Here is a 19,891-nt window from a genome sequence, read left to right on the forward strand (position 1 = left end):
TTTTTTTACATTTTCACACAAAGAAACTCTATTGTACTTATTAGGCCCTAATGCATAAAAGAGTGTATACATTGCTTTGGTATTGAGTTGAACCATCTTTATATCATTGACATCCCATTTACTCTCTTGCTTAATTATCTCTCTACCATCCACCATCTTCATTGAAATTTAAGGACCATTTTCAATGATCATCCAAACTTCATAATCATTGGCTTGAATAAATAATCACATCCTAGTCTTCCAATAGGAGTAGTTGTCACTAACAAAGAAAGGATGTTTTACGATTGAATGACTTTCACTTCTAAAAGATATAGCAATTATTTCATTTGTCATGAGACATACTTCTTGTTGCCCATTGTATTTATTGTAGCTTGAGGATGATTATTTCACATTGATCACCATATTTTTTGAGCTATTTTTAGGATCACTCTTGGGTTGTTAGATCTATAAAAAAGAATACTAACTTTGATACCAATTGTTAGCTCAAAGATTTGAAATAAACCAAAAGGGAGGTGAATTAGTTGATAATAAAATTTTCAAATATCAATACTTAATAAACACAAATTTTGCAAAATAATTTATCTAAGCAAATGAACACAATAAATGAGAATAAACTAATAATCCTAAAAATAAAATATAGAGATAGAGAATTAGACACCAAGATTTATAAAGGTTCGATCCTTTCTTTAAGCACCTATGTTATCTCTCTTAGTCTCACTTGCCAAGAAGTTGAATCCACTATATGTTAAGAGTTATAACCTAGCTTATCAAAGCTTTACACAATCAACACCGCAAACTCTTAAGGGTTATCCTCCCCCTTAAGCTCACAATCTTACAATACAAAGTTTCTAAAATGTTTTGTAAACTTAAAAAACCTCTCTAAAGTTAGGTGTTTGCTATCTTGAAGTACAAAACAATCTTGACAAGAAGATTTAGAGAAAAATTGATACAAAAATGATTTTTTGCACTTTTCTCTTTTTAAACTGATTTGAATGCTTGAACAAAATGATTGGTGAAGGTAATAAATTCTCTTAGCTTTTCATTCTATTGATTTGTAGTATGAGCCTTTATTTATATGTAGAAAGGAGTAAATAGCTGTTATCTTTGCATTTCATGCTTCAAACCTACAAAATATCAAACAAAAAATAATCGTTGGGGCTTTCTGGGCATCAAAAGATCGATCCCCTCATATAGAGGATCGATTGGGTCAGTTATATGAAAGCCCAATTTCATGCAAGAAACCACATACCTGATCAATCAGGTAGTATACTTAATTGATCTAGTGCTTGGGTGATCAATCCCCTATATGGGGGGATCGTCCTTTTAGTTGATTTTCAACCCCATTTTACATTCAGTATAAAAGATAGATCAATCACTTTAAAGGAATGATCAATCGAGTAAGTTCAAACCCCAACCAATCGATCCTTACAAGGAAAAGATCGATTGGTTCTTGATGAATTTCTACGAGTTTAGCTACTGAAAGAAAAATGGATTGATCTCTTTGGCCAGAAGATCGATCGGGTAAAAGACGAGATCGATCCCTCCTTTTAGGGGATCAATCCCTTCTATCAAAAACATTCCTTAATCCATTTTGTTTCAAGAATTTGTCTTATTTTAGTTCCTAAATGAATTTTACAAGATAGAAGGTTGAAAAAATTTTCAATTTGAGATTAAAAGAATTTGATTCAAGTTAGGCAAATTTTTACTTTGTCAATTCAAAACTTTTAATCAATTCAAGTCTAATATGGGCCAAATTTAGAAATATATTGTAAGTATCATTTAGGTCAAATTTAAAAATATTTTCTTATTTAAAAATTTTTAAGAAAATCAATCATTCTTGATTTCTTAAAATTTTGTCATCAAATTTACTTTATTCTTATTCCAAATTTTTTTTTATTATTTCTAAAATTTATTTGAATTATTATTTACTATGTTTTGAATTTCAATGCTAATTATCATTATCAATACTGTATCTAATTTTGTCACCATTCTGACAAAATTTTTAAAAGATTTATCATTTAAAAATTATTAAAAAATTAACCATTCTTGACTTTTAGATTTTCAATTATTAAAAATAATATATAAAAAAACTATTTGAGTTTATTTATTTATTATTTATATTTTTTTAATATCAAATAATAAAAACCTTTTTCCCAAAATTATGCATAAATAAATAAACAATGAAAGAAGAAGAAAAAAACCAAATAAAAATAAGAAAGTAAAGTACCAAGGTTGGTTGTATGCGCGTGGGCCTCTCAGTGCTAGCTTATCAACTCATTTTTATCTTTAGGCATCTTGTTTCTTAATCGCCGTTTTATCTTCTTTTACTTTTTAGTCAAAGCAGAATAAGACTCATTCTCCTTTACGACCCACGTTCACCGTCGAGCATGACACACCGGCAAAAAATTCTTCTCCTTTTCTTTCTCTCATTTTTTGTTTCTCCCTTGCCTTGTTGACTGAAGCTATTTAAAAGATCAAAAACCTTTCAAAGCCCAAGCTGCCATTGCTTTTATCGATCTCAGCGTTTTCGATCATCGGAACTCACTGTCCTCTTCATCGGTTTTGTTTCAATGATTGCTTTTGATCCTGTTGAAGTATGGATGACTAGTTTGAATTATGAGTGGATTTGATGGCTATCTGTGTTTTTGGGTTTCGCTTTCTGGAAATTGATTTAATTTGGGACTCTGATTACTGAATGGTTGGTTGGGGAAATTAAAGATGGTTGAACGGTGAGGGTGGGATTGTTTTCTATATGTGGCTTTGGCAAACAATGGTGATGGACAATGATGGTTTTGGGTCCAAGTGGAGTATGGCTGATAGGATTCGGTCTGGTGTACAGGCAGGGATAGCAATATGGCCATTGAGTTATAGTGGTGGAGTGCCAATCGAGAACTAAACTACTGGCTTATTTAGAGGAAAAAAAATTAACAGAATTTCAACTCGATCAGGATAAATTTTTTTAAACTAGGAATTATCACCAAAATTTTATCAATTCCTAAAGTTATCAAAACCTTAGCCACAATTTTTTTAATTTGCGGTTTTCCTTTTTTTTTTTTTTTTTGTAAGATAACAATGAGCAGAAAAAAATCTAGATAAAATAAAATAAAATAATAAAAACAATTCAATAAAACAAAATAAGATAAAGAATAGATAAAAATAAAAATAAAGTATATATAATTAATAAATGAAATAACAATAAAAATTAGAATAATGATAAATACAGAAATAAATAAATATATTTATAGATATAAATGTGGGTTTAAAATTGGGTAGGATTCAATAACTAATTGAGACGTCTACAGTAACAAAAATTCAAAAATAACCAAATTGGATGATGGTCTAATTTAAAAAAGCATGTCACACAGTTAGCCCAGATTGTTATTAATGAAGCCTATTGTACTCTCAAGTAGAGACCAGAACCCTTAACCCAATTTTTTATTGAAAATGACTTGCATTTTACATAATCCCACGCCCCGCTTACAAGCAGTGAACGTAGCATTGTAATAGATACAAAACCACAGTATATGACAAAACTTAGATAATACTATGGTTTCATTCTTTTTTCTGACATTCGTACAAAATCGGCTTGGTTTGAAAGTTCAGCTGAAATTTGATCACGTTTGGATTTATCTGGCTCTGGACAACTGTATAGCTTCTTGGTCTACACTTGAATCTTCACCCCAAGTAAACTGGTGAGAGAAAAGCAAGAATTCTCGATTCCTTACTTGTTCAAGCTCCTCCCATTTAGCCCATCTCTCAGCCAGACCAACTCCTTCCAGCATTTTCACCACTTCTGACATTGTTGGGCGGTCTTCAGGTGAGCTCTGAGTGCAGAGCAATGCAACTCGAACAATAGTCTCCACTTCTTTAGGATCATAAATCTTCAAGTTTCCATCGACAATGTCATCAATCCTATTTTCTCTCAGCAGCTTTTTAATCTGTTAATATTGCATTTCCATCAACTTAAAGAATCCTCATAAAAGGTACAAGTTCAATGATACATATATATATATATATATGTCAGAAATTATTTAATACAAAAGGATGACACACGTCCCACTTCTTTTTAAAATTAATTATTTTAAATATAAAAGGGACATGTGCTATCATCTTAACTCCGCTTATGGATCTCTCTCTCTCTCTCTCTCTATATATATATATATATATATATATTCCTTACATATCCATGCAATATTTATATATTCAGGAGATACTAAGCACTTGCATTACAACTGTAATTTTTAGATAAACAAAATGGAAATGGAAGAAAAAGGAGAAGTGTGGAGCTACATAGGCAGAAATGACAAGAAAAAATTGTAGGTTCTATGACTAATCAAACGACAGTGTTGGAAATTAGCAAAACAACATTTCCTTCCAAGTCCCAAACTAGAAGAAAAATAAACTTGAAACTAATGCAGCATACTTCATTAACTAAAAAGCACCATACTTCATTATACTAAAATTTGACCAAGGACATCATGAATGGTACTTATGCTCAAAACCAGTCTGAAAAATGAAAAAGATGGACATGTCAATTAAATGCATAGAAGTTTTTTCTTTTTTCTTTTTTTCCTCTTCTTATTCAGAACCACGTGCTGATAAATTTTTTCCTCAAAACTACACAACGCCACCAGCATTGTATCTTTTGGGCAATATTAAGTGTAGCAATAACATATATTTGGCTCCCTACCACAAAATAAGGCATCTGGAGGTTCTATTTTGAAATAATAGATCTTTATATATATATCCTGAGCACTATGAAGTAAGTTTGCTATACAGTTGCAGACATAATTTTTTTCCGCGATTAGAGGGTTTTACATGCCAAGAAGTAACACATTTCCAGGATAATGCTGGTTAAACAGATTTTATAGCAAACTTACTTCATAGTGCTCAGGGAGAAAGAAAGTTTTCTTTCAAGCAAAAATTCAACAAGGAGAATTAGTTGGTTAAATTTTCATTAGCAAATGAAGAACAGGATTATGAGTTTAAGTATTTAAAATCTCACAGAGTAAATGTTTTATGGGGTAAAAAAGAGAAATACCTAAAAGTAAGAGACAGATTCACAAGCCAGGATAAGAACTAAACCAAAATCAAAATAAAAAACTTCCAAGGTCACAAAGCAAAGTCAGTTGTGGCAGAGATCAGATATTCATAAAAGATTTAGAGAAGGGTGAACCAATATAAAATCTTACATGATCAAGTAGAAGAACATCCTCTTCCTCTTCTAGACGAGCAAAATCTATTGCACGCTGACCAGTAACGAGTTCCAGAAGCATTATACCATATCCAAAGACATCTGTCTTTTCAGAAGATTTTCCCGTGGACAAATATTCTGGGGCGATATGACCCATGGTACCACGCACTTGAGTGGTAACATGAGTCAACTTACTATCAACAAGCTTTGCTAGCCCAAAATCTCCAAGAACAGCTTCAAAATTGTCATCTAAAAGGATATTTGCAGCTTTTAAATCACGGTGTATTATCTTAGGATTGCAATGCTCATGTAGATACTCCAAACCATGGCCTGCACCGAAAGCTACACGTTTTCTCATTGGCCAGTCCAAGCCTTTCTCTCCAGGTTTTAAATCTACAGAAAATTTCAGGTGTAAAATATGTAAAAATGATCTATGACTGCCACAAGTACAACTAGACACTTCAAATTAAGTTAATAGTTGCTGTAAATAAAATATAGTTAAGAGTCTCAACATCTTCTGTGGTATTTTTGTCCTGCTTCTTCTCTTATTTTACTTTTTCATAACATCATATTAATAGTTATCCTAAAGGATCCTAAACATCATTTTCCACCATGACTTCCTATAAGTTGCATTTCTGCTTACCTTTACATGGTATTATATGTACTTCCAAGGATCATAATTACATATTTAACAACCCCACCCTTGTCCTTCCTCCCCTAGCTACAATTATAATTTTGTCCTCCATTTAAGGCACAAAGTTAAATTTAGAATAAAGTAAAAACAAACATGCATTGCAAGATGGCAAAAGATAATGGAAATCCTATAGGACAAGTACCTCTGAGTTGATATGCCACACTTAAATTTTGCATGAATGGATAAACAAGTATCCTTTCAGATGATGTTGTACAGAACCCAATCAACTGTAGAAGATTCTTATGCACAGCAACACTTATGAGCTCGACTTCCCTCTGGAATGCAGCTTCTCCACCAGGGCTATAATAATCTGCAAGGCGTTTCACGGCAACCTTAGTGTTGTCAGAAAGGACACCTTTATAAACCTTTCCAAACCCTCCTTGTCCAATTATGTTGCACTCATTGAAATTGTCAGTTGCAACTTGAATTTCGTGCCATGAAAATCGCCTAAGCTGGCCGAAGGAAAATTTGAGGTCATCTTCACCTAAAATTTAAAAATTGGAAGTGTTAATTTCTATAAAATGTCTTATATGAAACTAAAAAAAAAAAAATCAAATAGACTTTAGCTGGATTCATATAGTGTGCACAATGAGAAATAACATGCATAATTTTGGAATGTGATATCTACCCCTATAATGTTGACTTTGATCATGGGATGTGTAAAGAAAATTATGGAATGATAGAGAAAATAATGGTTGGGAATTAATATAATGATTCAGAAAAGAATATTGATTAGTTTACAAGTATGACTGTTATGATTTCTATATTTCTGATAAGTCATAAGGAAATAAAGGGTAGTGAGGCGTCTTACAGACAACAGATGGGGTTGGTTAGCAGACATTGAGAAACAAGTTGACGAATATCTAGCAGTTTGGAATGGGTCGAGTAACTGATGAAGTTAGACCTTACACCAAGTCTAGTGCCCATAGGGAATAGGGAAAGAAGAAGTCGCAAGGATTCCCTGCTGGGCTAAGGAAGGGTTCAATGAATTTGCATATTTTTGGAACAATTCCATCATGGAAAAATTCCTGCAGTCAATAGAAAATGTGGTGGAACAACAAGATGTCGGGATTTTTTGCAGAAAAACACGAGGAAAGGTCATTTGCTCTTCTCATCTTAAGACCCAAGGACTGATGAGGAGAGAGATGGAGACTACAGACAATAGTGAGCAAAAGACACTGAGTGATTCTTATATTACGGAAGTTAGTGCACTAGAGCTTAAACGTGGCTCCTTTTTGTAAAGTCAGGACATGGGATGGACCAGGGGTGGGGAGAGCCCCTTTTAGCAGAGCTTGAAAAGAGTTGATAGAAAGTCAAAACACAAAAGCCTAAGGTGCTTTTGTACTGGAATAAAAGCATTTGAGTTTACTCGTTTTCATCTTCTCTACTCTATCACAAAGTTGTGATTTTATTAGGATTATTTGATTTATCTTTTGATCAATTTTGACTTTTCTTTTTAGCATTTGCAGCCTTTCTTTTATTTTATAGCATCTTTCATACAGCAAAAAGAAAAAAAAAAAAAAAAGTAGCAAAAGCAACAAACCAAAACATAGCATAAATAATAGAATTGACTACTAATTTTCTCTTTACAAATATTACACCTAACTTAATACATGATGGAACTTCGAGAGTGATCAATGGTTGCTTGACTTTATGAGGATTAGTGAAGCTCTCAATCTATTAAACCTTGATGGTTGGGTCTAGGACATGGAAATTTCCTTCCATATTATATATGAACATTCAAGATTACAGAATACATGTTCTTCATCCTGCATACCTTTGCTTTTGAAGTTTTAAGAATTTTTAAAACATGCTAACAACACCCCCACCACTCTTTATAACTATTATCTCTGACAATTCTTACATCAAGGACATGATTCCATTCATATTAGGATCTTCTAGAGCATATAATCCCTTTTTTTTTTTGTTCAATTTTATGCAGCACATGTACGTTTGCATTGGCATATACCCAGTAGGCACAATTAGTTGTGTTTTGTCAAGATTGATATTTTAAAACCAAAGGTATGAGGAAGCTAACTACTCCATTTAGCACTTTTAACTCATCAAATCAAGGCTTCAAATGTTCTAAAGTACTATGTGAAAAATACCCATTCTCATGGAAAGTTGCTACATGGACTATAAGCCTAAAAACAAGGTAACTGCTCTTGGAATATGGGAAAAGACCATTAATTAGGAATTTTTTATGTTGAAATGGCATATTTTGTGAATATTGTAGTTGCAAACAAAGACTAAATTTTATGGCTGAATGATCTTGGGGAAGAAAAAGAAAATTACCTGCAACATCAACAAAAACATCACGTGTAAGTTTGTGGACTTGATTATACCGGAACACAAAGAGAGCCCCAAGTGATAGAAGTATGAGAGCAGCACAACTAGCGGAGGTTACAACAATTCTAATTTTGGATCTGTTGGTTGAAACTGCCAAAACATCACATGTTCAAGCACACATCTAACACATTTATGAAATTGATATGGTAAAAATGTCAGTCTAGATAACAAACCAGGGGATGTAGTGGTTGAAATACAAGGCTGTTCCAAGCTTGAGCCACAAGCAAGATGTGTTCCTGTGAAGCTGAAAAAATAACACTGTCAGTAGGAAAAAGTAGCTTGTGCAAGTTATCTAATGTGATGCTACAACATAAGCACAAGCAAGAAATGCCAAACATTTAATCTGATTGACACTTTGCATTGACAAAAGCAATGTGCAGAGACCAATGAATTTCAGAATATATTTGCTCACTTGATGCTTGTAAGAATTGGAATTAAGTTAACCTCTCATATTAAAAGACTACAATTTGAAGTGGAATATTTATATGTGTAGTTTCTGGTTGGTGATGGACTAAATAATCTAATTCTCCGCTTAAAAACCATTTTATAGCACCATTCACAGCAATTACATTCAAAAAACAATAAGTTCTTTGAGTTTTCACATCTTTGCAAATTCTTTTGTATCTTCCTGAAGCTTTGACATCTCTTTATTTGGCATGTGATTCGTGGTGTTGCTAGCACGACTCTGAAGTCTAATGCTGACTGATGAATCTCAAGATAATTCAATAATCTTGGAAGAGTCCTCTGTATCTTTTATACTAGAATATTTTAAAGCATCTCAAATCTACATTGTTTTATGAGCTTGATTAATGGATAATCTACAATATCTATCATTTCAAAAGCAACTGTGAATTTCAAGAGTGTCTTGAAATTGGAAAAGCCAAAAATTAATGTTTATAACTTATAAGTAAGCAATCAGAAAGACTTTATATGTGATATCACATAATATGCCAGAAATTTTCAACAATCTAGTTATTCATTAAAGATAAAATTCTTTCATCTTCCAAAAGCACACTACTGAAAATTAGGAAACATTTTTTGGACAAAAAAAGAAATTAGGAAAAAAGTATTTCAAACATACTAAATCAGCAGTAGTTTCACCATGGATTGATGTTAATATTTTCTTACTAGAAAATTCTTCCTACTTTAGGAAGCAAAGATAGCACTATACTGTAATATTTAGCTAGAATTTAAAGGAGATAGAATTTCTTATGAATTTTACTTGAATGTTGGAACCAAAAATAATTGCCTTGGAATTCTGCCAGTTAAATTGTTGGATGAAAGATCCCTGTCAAATAAAAAGATTCGTGAGTATGACTTGTTATGTCAATTTAGCTTACTAGCGAAGACCAAAAAAGGGACTAAAGTAGAGAAATAAAGACCACCAGTACAAGATCTAGATACAGGCTCAATACTGTTTATCAGACAAGAATTTTATGATTGGAATGAAAGCATATATAAATGTTTCCCCTAAATACTAAAACTTATAGAAAATAATAGCAAATCCTGTTCTAAAAATGTTGTCGAACGTATGAAAAAGCATTAGTAAAAGTGACAAAAGTAGAACTAGTATTCTCTTCTTTGCTTTTGAGAAAGGGAAAAAAAGAATTCGACAAGAAGAATAAAGCAGTCTTACAAATACTTTAAATTGGATAGTTGACCCCAATTTGCAGGAATAGAACCACTGAATTTATTATTTGCAAGATTCAGACTTTCTAGGTGCAACATTTCACCAAGGAAATCAGGCAACAAACCAGATAGATCATTGTTTTGTAAATCCCTGCAAAAAGGTAAACTGATGTTTTTAAGACTCTCATTCACCACCATGAAACATAAATTAAAATTCTACTGAACTAAGTACTTAAAATTACAGTATGGCATGAGACACAAGCATATCATAACAGAATTCATTGTCCACAAGGCAAGTCTGGTAAAGTTCAGTTCTCAACAAAAGCACCTTTCACATCAAAAGTTTTGCTGTTTCTTTCAGTTTACAGGAACCAAATCACACATAAAGAGAATGTTACTGAATTTTACCAAACTGTTTATGATGCTCAATAACATCACATAAATTGAAAACTTATGACAACCTAAATAAGAAAAATAAATCACTAAAAATTCTGACGCACTCAAAAGCATGTTCCATCTCCATTATGCAGATAGAACTGAAAGACGGAAATATGCCTCCTGCCATAAAGTATAATAGTTGAAATGATAATAAAGTATTGCGGAATTAGTAAGCAAAGCAACTTTTCTTTACAAATAATCAGCACTTTAAGAAATGTTTCACTAGAATGGGGAGAGGATGCAGCTTTAATGAATTATATTCAATAGATGACTAACACTCTATTACACATATACAAAGCAAGAGAGAGGAATAGAGAGAGAGAGAGAGAGAGAACTAACAAATTTCCAAATCTAGAAGCCTGCAAATTTGGAAATGAATTATGTTCAATAGAAGACTAACACTCTGTTACACGCATAAACAAAGCAAGACAGAGGGAAAGTGAGAGAACTAACTAATTTCCAAATCTAGAAGCCTGCAAATTAGGAAATGAATAGTATAAAGTGAGAAAAAAGGAGAAAAGATTGCCCAGAAGCCTGGATTACTCTTTCCAACTAAATGTTCTAAACAGCCAAACACTATGATTTCTATTCCCAGTATGCTCCAGAGCAACTAAGCAGTAACATCTTACCAAAGGACTGATACCTGGTCTCTATCCCTCTCCAACGGGCTGGAAACTTCAAAACCATCTTCAACCATTCAATATAATTCAATGAATGCTAAAAGAAGTAATATTCAATGGAACATGACTCATAATAAAGTTAACAACTAAGAAGAAGTGTACACTGTGGTCAAATCCCAATCACACCAGCCAAATTGGGGAAACTCTCTCATACCTACTCAGTCGCACAGCTTTAAAAGGTAAATTAAACTCAAATGGTCAGTACTACTAAGCCTCCAACCGAACATGTCAACCTAACCATCAAGTCAAGAACTAGACAAGCAACCAAATATGATCTTCAACCCTAATATCCCAGCTATTGGTTCGCAAAGCCAAGTAAAAAAAAAAAGGGTTTAACCTTTAATTTGCCAAGTTAATTATGTTTTCTTATGAGCTCAACCATGCTCCACTTGCTAGCTTTACCCTTTGACATGCAGAAAATGTAAAGAAATCACCAATTACTTGAGGTCTTTATCATGAAGTCCACATGTCCATCAATAATATACATACTTCACCAATACATTCATATTTTAAATTTCCAAACCACATAACTAACATAAAACCACATTTTATGTATATATATGGGGTGTGTGTGTGTGTGTTTGTATGCATGTGTGTCATCAACATGTTTTTCCTTTTTTTTTTTTTTTGAGACAAATACCTATTTCTCTTTCCATCGCTAGAATGCAGTATGCATACATTATATATCATCCTCTTACATCAACATTTACCTCATATGCAACAGATTCAGAGAATGCTAAGGAAGTTAGCCCCACCATACAACAACATTATAACTTACAAGTTAACCAGAAACTTCAGTTTCGTAATTGAAGGAGAAAGTGTTCCTGAAAATTCATTTGAAGCCAGGTTCCTGCCAATTAATAGATTCACTGGTTATTTTTGTTGTTGTTATTACTATTAAAAAATTGAAGACATGGAGTTAGCTTAGGTGATAATTTAAAGTAGGGTCTGGACGAAAGATCTTAGCTATACCAAAAGTAGATTGAATCACAGTTAAAGCAATGAAAATCAAATATAATCCGTAAGAATAATACAATTATCAGCAAATAAGAAAGTATTTCATAAAAAAATTAACCATAATTCAATTATCATTCAAACAGATGGACTTACAAGGTTGTGACATTTTTATTCCTACAGATGACATGAGACCAGCTAACGCATGGACTGACAAAAAAATCATTCCAATCAGTTATATGACCCCTGGAATCATTGAGAACCTTGAGCAACTCAATCAAAGCTTCTCCTGAACATTTGCAGAAATACAAAACAGTCATTAAACATGAAATATAGACAGCCAACAAAAGATGGCAGCAAGATCATAAATAATAAAATGCTTAGTGAGATTAGCAAAAAAAATGAGAACCAGATGTTTGAATGTTTGCCTGTGGCTCTATACCAATGATTGTTGACTTATGCAGACCCAAGGGTTTGGACCAACTGTTGGGAATTGGATGATTGTAACATGTTAAATAAAACTTGGGATGTAATTGTGCTGCTGTTGCAGCATTCAACAACAACAACAACACACTAAGCCTTATATCCCATATTCTGCTTTGCAGCATTCATTAAGACAAAACTGTTCTAGTAATCTTTTTATATGAATCATCATTACTAAGAATAGAAATATAATCTAATCATGGATATCATTACCAAATATTAATTAACTCCACCAATGAATTACCTACTGGCACTAAAATGATATAAAATATACAATGCAACTAGCCATTTACAGGAGGCTTTTTAGACGCTGACAAATAGCTTATAACATGTATTCAATTGTTTGGACTACCAGTACTAACAGAAATTTCAGATCACAGTTTGGAAACTTGAAGTGAACTCAACAAAGACAAAAAAAAAATACAAAATCAACAATGAAGAAATAGTGTAGAGACCTCTTTGTATAATAAATGAGGTTGGAAATACTTAATATTTATTTTAAAATCAAGCCTACAACTACAAGGTACTATGATGAGAAGCATATGGTTCTCGGATAATATCTGGTCCCTTATGTTTTAAATTTATCATAGGAGTTGGTTTTTAGTGGTTTGTGCACTTTAGGGGTGGTGATCAATAAATTTCAACAAGTAGGAATTTATTCATAGTCAATTTCCTTGTCAAATTACAAATATGTTTCAATAAGATAATGTTACTAGTTTTTCTTTTCAATCTAAGTGCCTACATGTTGCTATTTTGTTTATTACACCAATAACCAATGTATATTAAAGGAGAAAATAACAAAAGTTCATACATAAATAAATCATATGGGTTGGAGGGCTCTATGGATTATCTAGAAAAGTTGAGTTAAAAGTGAATTCAACCAGTATCTGATGGAGTTTTAAGACACTTGATATTAATTTGCAAAAAGAATATTCCATTTTATACATGAGGCTGTGTGTGTCAAATGGCTGGTTAGGAAACTAAATTAATATATGGAGGCAAAACAAAAGCTTGATAAAATATAGAGGGATTATTATTCTATACATTGCAGGTGGACTTTTAAACTCCACAAGCAGGGATAGATGGTGATCATATGTCCATTTAAAAATTAATATATTATTAATTTTCATAAATATACACTAATGGGACACATGTCAACTCTCTAATCCCACATGTGGAGCTAAAACCTCTAACTTCAGCACCAGCATATAGGATAATTTACCAATATAGAATCAATTAAAAGCTCAAACAAATCAAGAGGGAAAATATCCAGGGCAGTAATGCAGTAAATATGGAAATGTTTCAAACAGAATTGCAGTGAGTAATAATCATTGTTACTATTTCCAATATCCTTCTGCATGCACAGGTAATACATAAGCTCATTCTAGAACTGACCATATTCAATAGCAACAGAATTTCTTTTTCTATCACCAAATGAAAGATAATATTAATTTAAACAGGAAACCCACCAAATAAAAACCAAAAATAGCATGGCACAGGAGAATTCAGAGCATCACATTACCAGATTACATTCATAATAAATTCAAATCATCAAAAAGACTCAAGTTACAGTTACCATACCCTCAACATCAGGCTGCTTGGATGAATAACTGAATTTTATGCAAAGCAGTAGGAGCCAGATTGTAATAAGCTTTAGAGCATGCCATTTAGGAAAAGCTTCAAAATTACAACTTCCTTTATTCTCCCAGGAAGATGGACCCAACAACCTCTCAACACCTTTTAAAAAAGCAGGTAACAAGGAAATTATTTACTTTATACCAAACTTACAAAGAAGATAACTTACTTTTTTTTGCACATACAGGCCAAACTAGCCTTAGAAAAAAAAAAAAAAAAAGACATCTCTTTTGCAAACAATAGGACATAGGGGGCACATCAAATTCATGGCATGATGCAATTACAGCAAGAAATTATATGTATGATATATAACTGGAGTTAGTTATTAAGTTGTTTTCCATCTTACCAACTCAAGAAACAAATGTTATGTTTTAAAGAGGATCAAAGAATTCAGGTTAACAGGTAGTACAGACACCACACGATTTAGTTAATTGCATCAAAGTCCTTGACAAAGCTTAATACGTTTATTACACAAGTTAGATGGCATGACATGGTTAACACATTTAAAAACAATTAAATTTTTAAATGTTTTTAAATATGATACACTTAATCAACTAGACATGACTAACATTAACATGACTAACATTAACATGACTAATAGATTATTTTATGTCTTTTAAATATTAATAATTCAATATATGAGTTTAAATGGGTTATATATATGTTAAGTAATGTGGCTTAATCTATTACTTCGAGTAATTAAATGTGTAAAAAATGTCCTCTATGGGTTAGGCAAGTCAGTTTGCATGGGACACAAATATTTTCTTGTTATGAACAGCTTAAATGATTATAATATGAACATAATTATACAAAATTCAAACTTGAGCAACTCTTGTCATGTTCAAAATTGAGTAGTTTCAAATATGATGATTACTTTATTTTAAAAAATTATACTAAATAAATAGTGTATAAAAAATTTTCCAAAAAACCAAAACATAAAAATTATTTGATTAACATCGTAATGAAATTTTTGTTGATGGTAAAAATCAAAATGAGAAAAAAAAACAAAAAGAATAAAAAAAGTTATTGTTGTTATTAAAGGATAACATTGTAAAAAGAGTAATCCTATGAAAAGAGAAAGAAACACGTACTTTATTATCTTGGATAAACAATTTTTTTGGATGCATTTGGACAAACAAATTTACTACACTATTTAACTCACTATTGTACTATTCAATAACTTGTTAAAAAGTTTTAGGCCTAGTTTAATATCATTGTTGAAAAACTACTATTGACTTAACCTCAATCCTAAACAACAAAAAAAAAAAAAAAAAATTGTGACTCTTCAATCAAAAAACTTGGTTTTCAAACCCAAACCAAAAAGCTCTTTAACAGGTGCTTTTGTGGTGAAAAATGTGTTTAAGATAGAAAATTACTATATTATCCCTATATTTCTAATATTTTATTATTCTATACATATCTTTTTAGACATTTCAATTAATTGATAGCACTTTTTCATAGCAATATCAAACACTTAAAATTTCCAATCACAATTTTTAAACACAATTTTCACAACCCAAACTTTCTTCAATCATAACAGCAATGCTAAACTAGCCCTTAATTTCATATCAATTCAATTGCCATCTAAGGGTCATTATTTCAAGAACAATATCTAATGGCTATAGTAAAAGGACTGCATTTGAAGAAATCCTTACTATAGTCAATACCATTTCCAATTTTCACTATGATATTCTTTTTGGAACATGATTTTCACTAGGGATTGAACCAAGGGTATGTATGAAATCATGATGTTATGATCAACATTCAATCCTTTTGTTAGGTTGTTAAGATAGCAAAATGTGGAATTAGAATAAATTTCATAATTTTTTAGCTTCATTAATAAAAAACATATTTTTGGTGAAGTTATTAATTATATCCATATATAATTATGATACATGCATATAAATAAAATGCATATATAGATATATGTTGGAGTATTTCTTAAAAGTCAATTGGATTTTTTAAAAATACTCATGTTATATTGGAGATTTCATACCTAATAAAAGGTCTTTATTTATCTATAAGCTTTCACATGTATTATTAATGCTTGATCATAAATCATTGGAATAAGTTTTGCAATGGAATTACAATAAGTTATAATTATGAGATCATCATTGCATCAAAACTATATTCCTTAAATGTTTATAGCCACCGCCTTGTTAAGAAATGATATTGATAAAAGTTGTTGAGACCGACACATGGTTATACTTTTACTTGTGAAATAAGCAACCGATCTCATATATCCAAATTTGGATAAACTTGAGCAAACATGTGGGTGCTTGTTATAAGAACAAGTTCACTGAACATGACTTGATATGAGACTCTCATTTGATAAATCACTTGAATGTCTATGCAACATTATCACATGATAATTGTATAAGCGATACTTTGACTTGAAATTACTAATGATCTTCTATAAGAAATGTTATACTTAGATATTTTATTACTTATGGTCCTAACCATGGATGGTCCAGGCAATAATGTTGGGTATAATGAGACATATGAAAATACATGTAGTAATCAATAAAAGATTCATCACCTTGAGTCATCGGTAGCATATCTCATTAGTCTTGATATGAATTAACTTAAGAAATCTTTAGTCAAAGTGGAATGAAGTTTTCGAATAGTTCTTAAATTTATGCAAAGAGTTAATGTCTAAACCCAAGACTTAATATAATTATTTATATTGAGTAAACACTATTTATATTGAGTAGACGCTAGTTCATGCTTAATGTTAAACCAAAATATTTAGTGATGAAAAGACAATAATTATTCTGAGAATCTGAGAGCAGAAAGGTTAGTCAAATCTTATTGAATTTTTCTTAACAATGGGTAGTCATGACTCATGGCTACAAAACACCCATGATCTATAATTATAACATAGATTAATTAGACAAGTAATGATGGAATCAAAAGAGTTTGATTCATCTAATGGGTCACACACATATAGAACGTGTTAGGGAACCTAATGGGTGACACACATATAGAATGTGACCTAAGAAAGATTAAATTGGATAAAATTAAGTTGGACTTAATTAAAAGAATTTGTGAAATTCAAAAGAATAAATTAAAAAAATTAAAAGTCCATAAGAAATAGTTAAAGGCATAAATCCTACCGGGAGTAGGACAAGGTTGGATGCTCCTTTATTTAAAGAATGCTTCACCGCCCCTTTCATTATCCTATTCACTAGTTTCATGGTTTGAGAAAAACCTAGAGAAAATTAGAAAGGCGGCTGCATGCCCTGCATACTACTAGAATAATATTCAGCCAAGATCTTTCTCATCCTTTAAGAAAGCTGTTTCACTCCTTGTTTTTGTGGACTTTCATTAGAGGCTAGACACTTGGACAACTGAAGGTTTAGACAACTTACTTAGCCTTGTGATCTTGGAGGGTTTGTGCTTGGCACAAGTCAAGAATATTTGTAAGCAAAATTCTACTCTTACTGATTCTATGCTTGTTGTGTATTCTGAAATCAATGTTTTGTAAGTTGAAAATTTTTAAATTCAGTTGTGTTTATAAAATAATTGCATGATAAATTTCCAACTAATTTTGAAAATGGATAGGTTGTTTCAATCTTAAAGTAAGGTAATTATTAAATAGTATCATGATAAGCTAATAATAAGATTCAAATCTAAAGTCACTTACAACAAAAAGGTGGTATCAATTAATTTAGGCAACCTGATATTAACCTTGGTCCTTTGACTTAATGATATTATTAATGACTTAATAAATTTGATGAGGTAAAAAATTAATGATATTAGAGATAGAAAAAGAAAAATATTAAGAAAATATAAAATATAGGAAACATAATAAATATTGATATTTTATTAAAAAAATTAAAAATTTTCACATATTTCACCTCTTGAAATAGAATTTGAAATAAGAATTTGAGCCTTCCAAAAATTTTCATTCAAATTCAAAGAATTTTGAAAATTCTAATTTTTATTTTATCAAACAAAATATTTATATTTTAGTTAAAATTCTCTCTATAAATAAAATCTCTGCTTAAAATCTATAGTCAAAGTCCAAACACACGCTATTTTTGTTTAAAGCCTAACAAACAAAATAAACGATAGTGATATCCTTTTCACTCCACTTTTTAGCCACTTCATTTATATTCCTCTCCTTTGGAACTCTTGAATTTGGTAAATTACTAGGACAAGGAGCACATCTTCGAGCTAGAACAGGAAGTGTTTGTTTAAATGCGAAAGTGAATCCGTCCGAATACAACAGTGGAAGAAAGTAGCAAAATACATCACAGTTGATACAAAACCATGACAGTCATACTAACCAGAATATCAGTTTTCGGAAATCTCGCTAAACCAGATATATTGTAACATGCATTAAACCAAAATCGTCATCATCTAAAGGGATAATAAATAATCAAACATGCTTTCAAAAAGAACAGTTAGAAAAAAGAAAATAATAATAAGAGGAGAAGAAAGTAAATAACATACATGATTTAGAAGCCATGAGTGCCGCAGCAAAACCAGGAAACCATGTGAAAACAAAAAAGTGCACAAGATGACAACAAGAAGTCGAATAGATAGATATTATTAAGACATGGTGATGGGCTACAAACAATACCCAAGATAATGTGAAATGAGTGATGTTTTTAGTGCAGGGTCCCCACCGAGCACTCGATTTGATTAAAAGAAACAAAGAAAGAAATTCTGACAAGTGACAAGAGCAGTCCAACGGCCAGTCAGTCATAACCAATAAATATATGTAGAATAGAATATATTTGTATGACCCAAATAAAGAATAGAATATATGTACTGAGTTTATGTATGGGGAATTTGGTTTGCATTTTGGAAGGTGGGATGAGAATGAGAATCCCACTCTGCTTTATAATGTTCATGGATTAAAGTAGTTCAATAATTACTATTATCCACTTTCTTTGCTTTTATTTTATGAATGATATTATAATAAATAAACGGGAAAGGTGTAGGCAGATGCTGAAAAGCATATCCATATCTTTATTTTGGAGCGTCGAGTACCGAAGTTTCCACTGATATTATTACATTCTCCTGTTGATTTCCTGTTTCCTTTTGTTTTGTTTTCTTTTCCATGACAACAGCATTCCCAAAACATACACCCGAACGGCCAGAACAAGCCCAGGCGAGTTTTGAGCAGTCATGCGCCCACGCCTTTTGCCAGGCGCACATCTATATCTATACCATATGCTGGGATATGAAATTTTTTTTTTTAGATGTCCAAATATTAAATTATTTTTTATCCATCTAATATTATAAAATTAAAATTTTATTCTTTAGTTAAAATAAATTAAAATTAAAATTAACATACTTTAATAATCACTTAACATTTTGGGTTTTTTTAAATTAGTCACTAAAATATTATTTTTTTTGTTTGGATCACTAATGTTTAAATTAACATTTTTTTAATTATGAAAATGTTAAACAATAACGATTGTATGATCTGATATTACAAAAATTTAAAGTTTGATGATGTGTCACATAAAATAATCCAAATGTCATTGCTAAAATTTTACATAAGTTAAAATTCCATGGGTTAATGAATCAAATTATATTAAAATGAACTTAAGGCTTTCGGGTTTCTAAAATGGATAAGGTTTGTGGGATTTTCGTTGTTTAGGTAGGAAATTTAGGGTTTAAGTTGCATTTTAGAGAGAAGAGACTATGATTTAGGGTTTAGGTTGTAATTTAGAGAAATGAGGTTGTGATTTGGGATTTAAGATTGATATTTAGAGAGAAGAGTCTAGGATTTAGAGAAATCGAGAACTAGGGATCACAATTTTGTTGTGTTTGGGGTGGGTTTGAAATAGGGTTTGATCTTATGTTTTTTCAAGTGGT

At 31.4% G+C, this 19,891-nt stretch overlaps 1 protein-coding gene across 2 annotated transcripts; it reads right to left on the minus strand.

The window, feature by feature from the left end:
• Positions 1-3,218: 3,218 nt before the first annotated feature.
• Positions 3,219-18,871, minus strand: LOC111316870 (putative LRR receptor-like serine/threonine-protein kinase At5g63710). 2 transcript variants are annotated; one of them, XM_022919071.2, is made up of 11 exons: positions 18,515-18,871; positions 14,003-14,158; positions 12,095-12,227; positions 11,763-11,834; positions 9,874-10,017; positions 9,460-9,525; positions 8,411-8,481; positions 8,184-8,327; positions 6,031-6,372; positions 5,193-5,587; positions 3,219-3,938 (listed from the first exon to the last, which is right to left on the minus strand). In XM_022919071.2, exons 1-11 carry the CDS (start codon positions 18,768-18,770, stop codon positions 3,627-3,629), a joined length of 2,091 nt encoding a protein of 696 aa, XP_022774806.1. In that variant the 5' UTR covers positions 18,771-18,871; the 3' UTR covers positions 3,219-3,626. The 2 variants fall into 2 exon arrangements, with proteins under 2 accessions (XP_022774806.1, XP_089609518.1); XM_089753392.1 differs by lacking the exons at positions 9,874-10,017; positions 11,763-11,834 and having other exon boundaries at positions 3,408-3,938; positions 18,515-18,839.
• Between the last annotated feature and the right edge of the window lie 1,020 nt (positions 18,872-19,891).

The sequence above is a fragment of the Durio zibethinus genome, chromosome 24 (assembly GCF_047325235.1).
Source record: "Durio zibethinus cultivar Kanyao isolate XHJ-2024 chromosome 24, ASM4732523v1, whole genome shotgun sequence".
NCBI classification, from domain to species: Eukaryota; Viridiplantae; Streptophyta; class Magnoliopsida; order Malvales; family Malvaceae; genus Durio; species Durio zibethinus.

Excerpts from the sequence above, each read along its gene's own strand:
- LOC111316870 (XM_022919071.2), bottom strand. The coding sequence starts at position 18,770 with ATGACTGACTGGCCGTTGGACTGCTCTTGTCACTTGTCAGAATTTCTT. Across the intron at positions 10,018-11,762 it reads CTGAAGTTTCTGGTTAACTT|GGATTTACAAAACAATGATC; the intron begins GTAAGTTATAAT and ends ACCTTTTTGCAG. Across the intron at positions 8,328-8,410 it reads TTCAACCACTACATCCCCTG|TTTCAACCAACAGATCCAAA; the intron begins GTTTGTTATCTA and ends ATGTTTTGGCAG.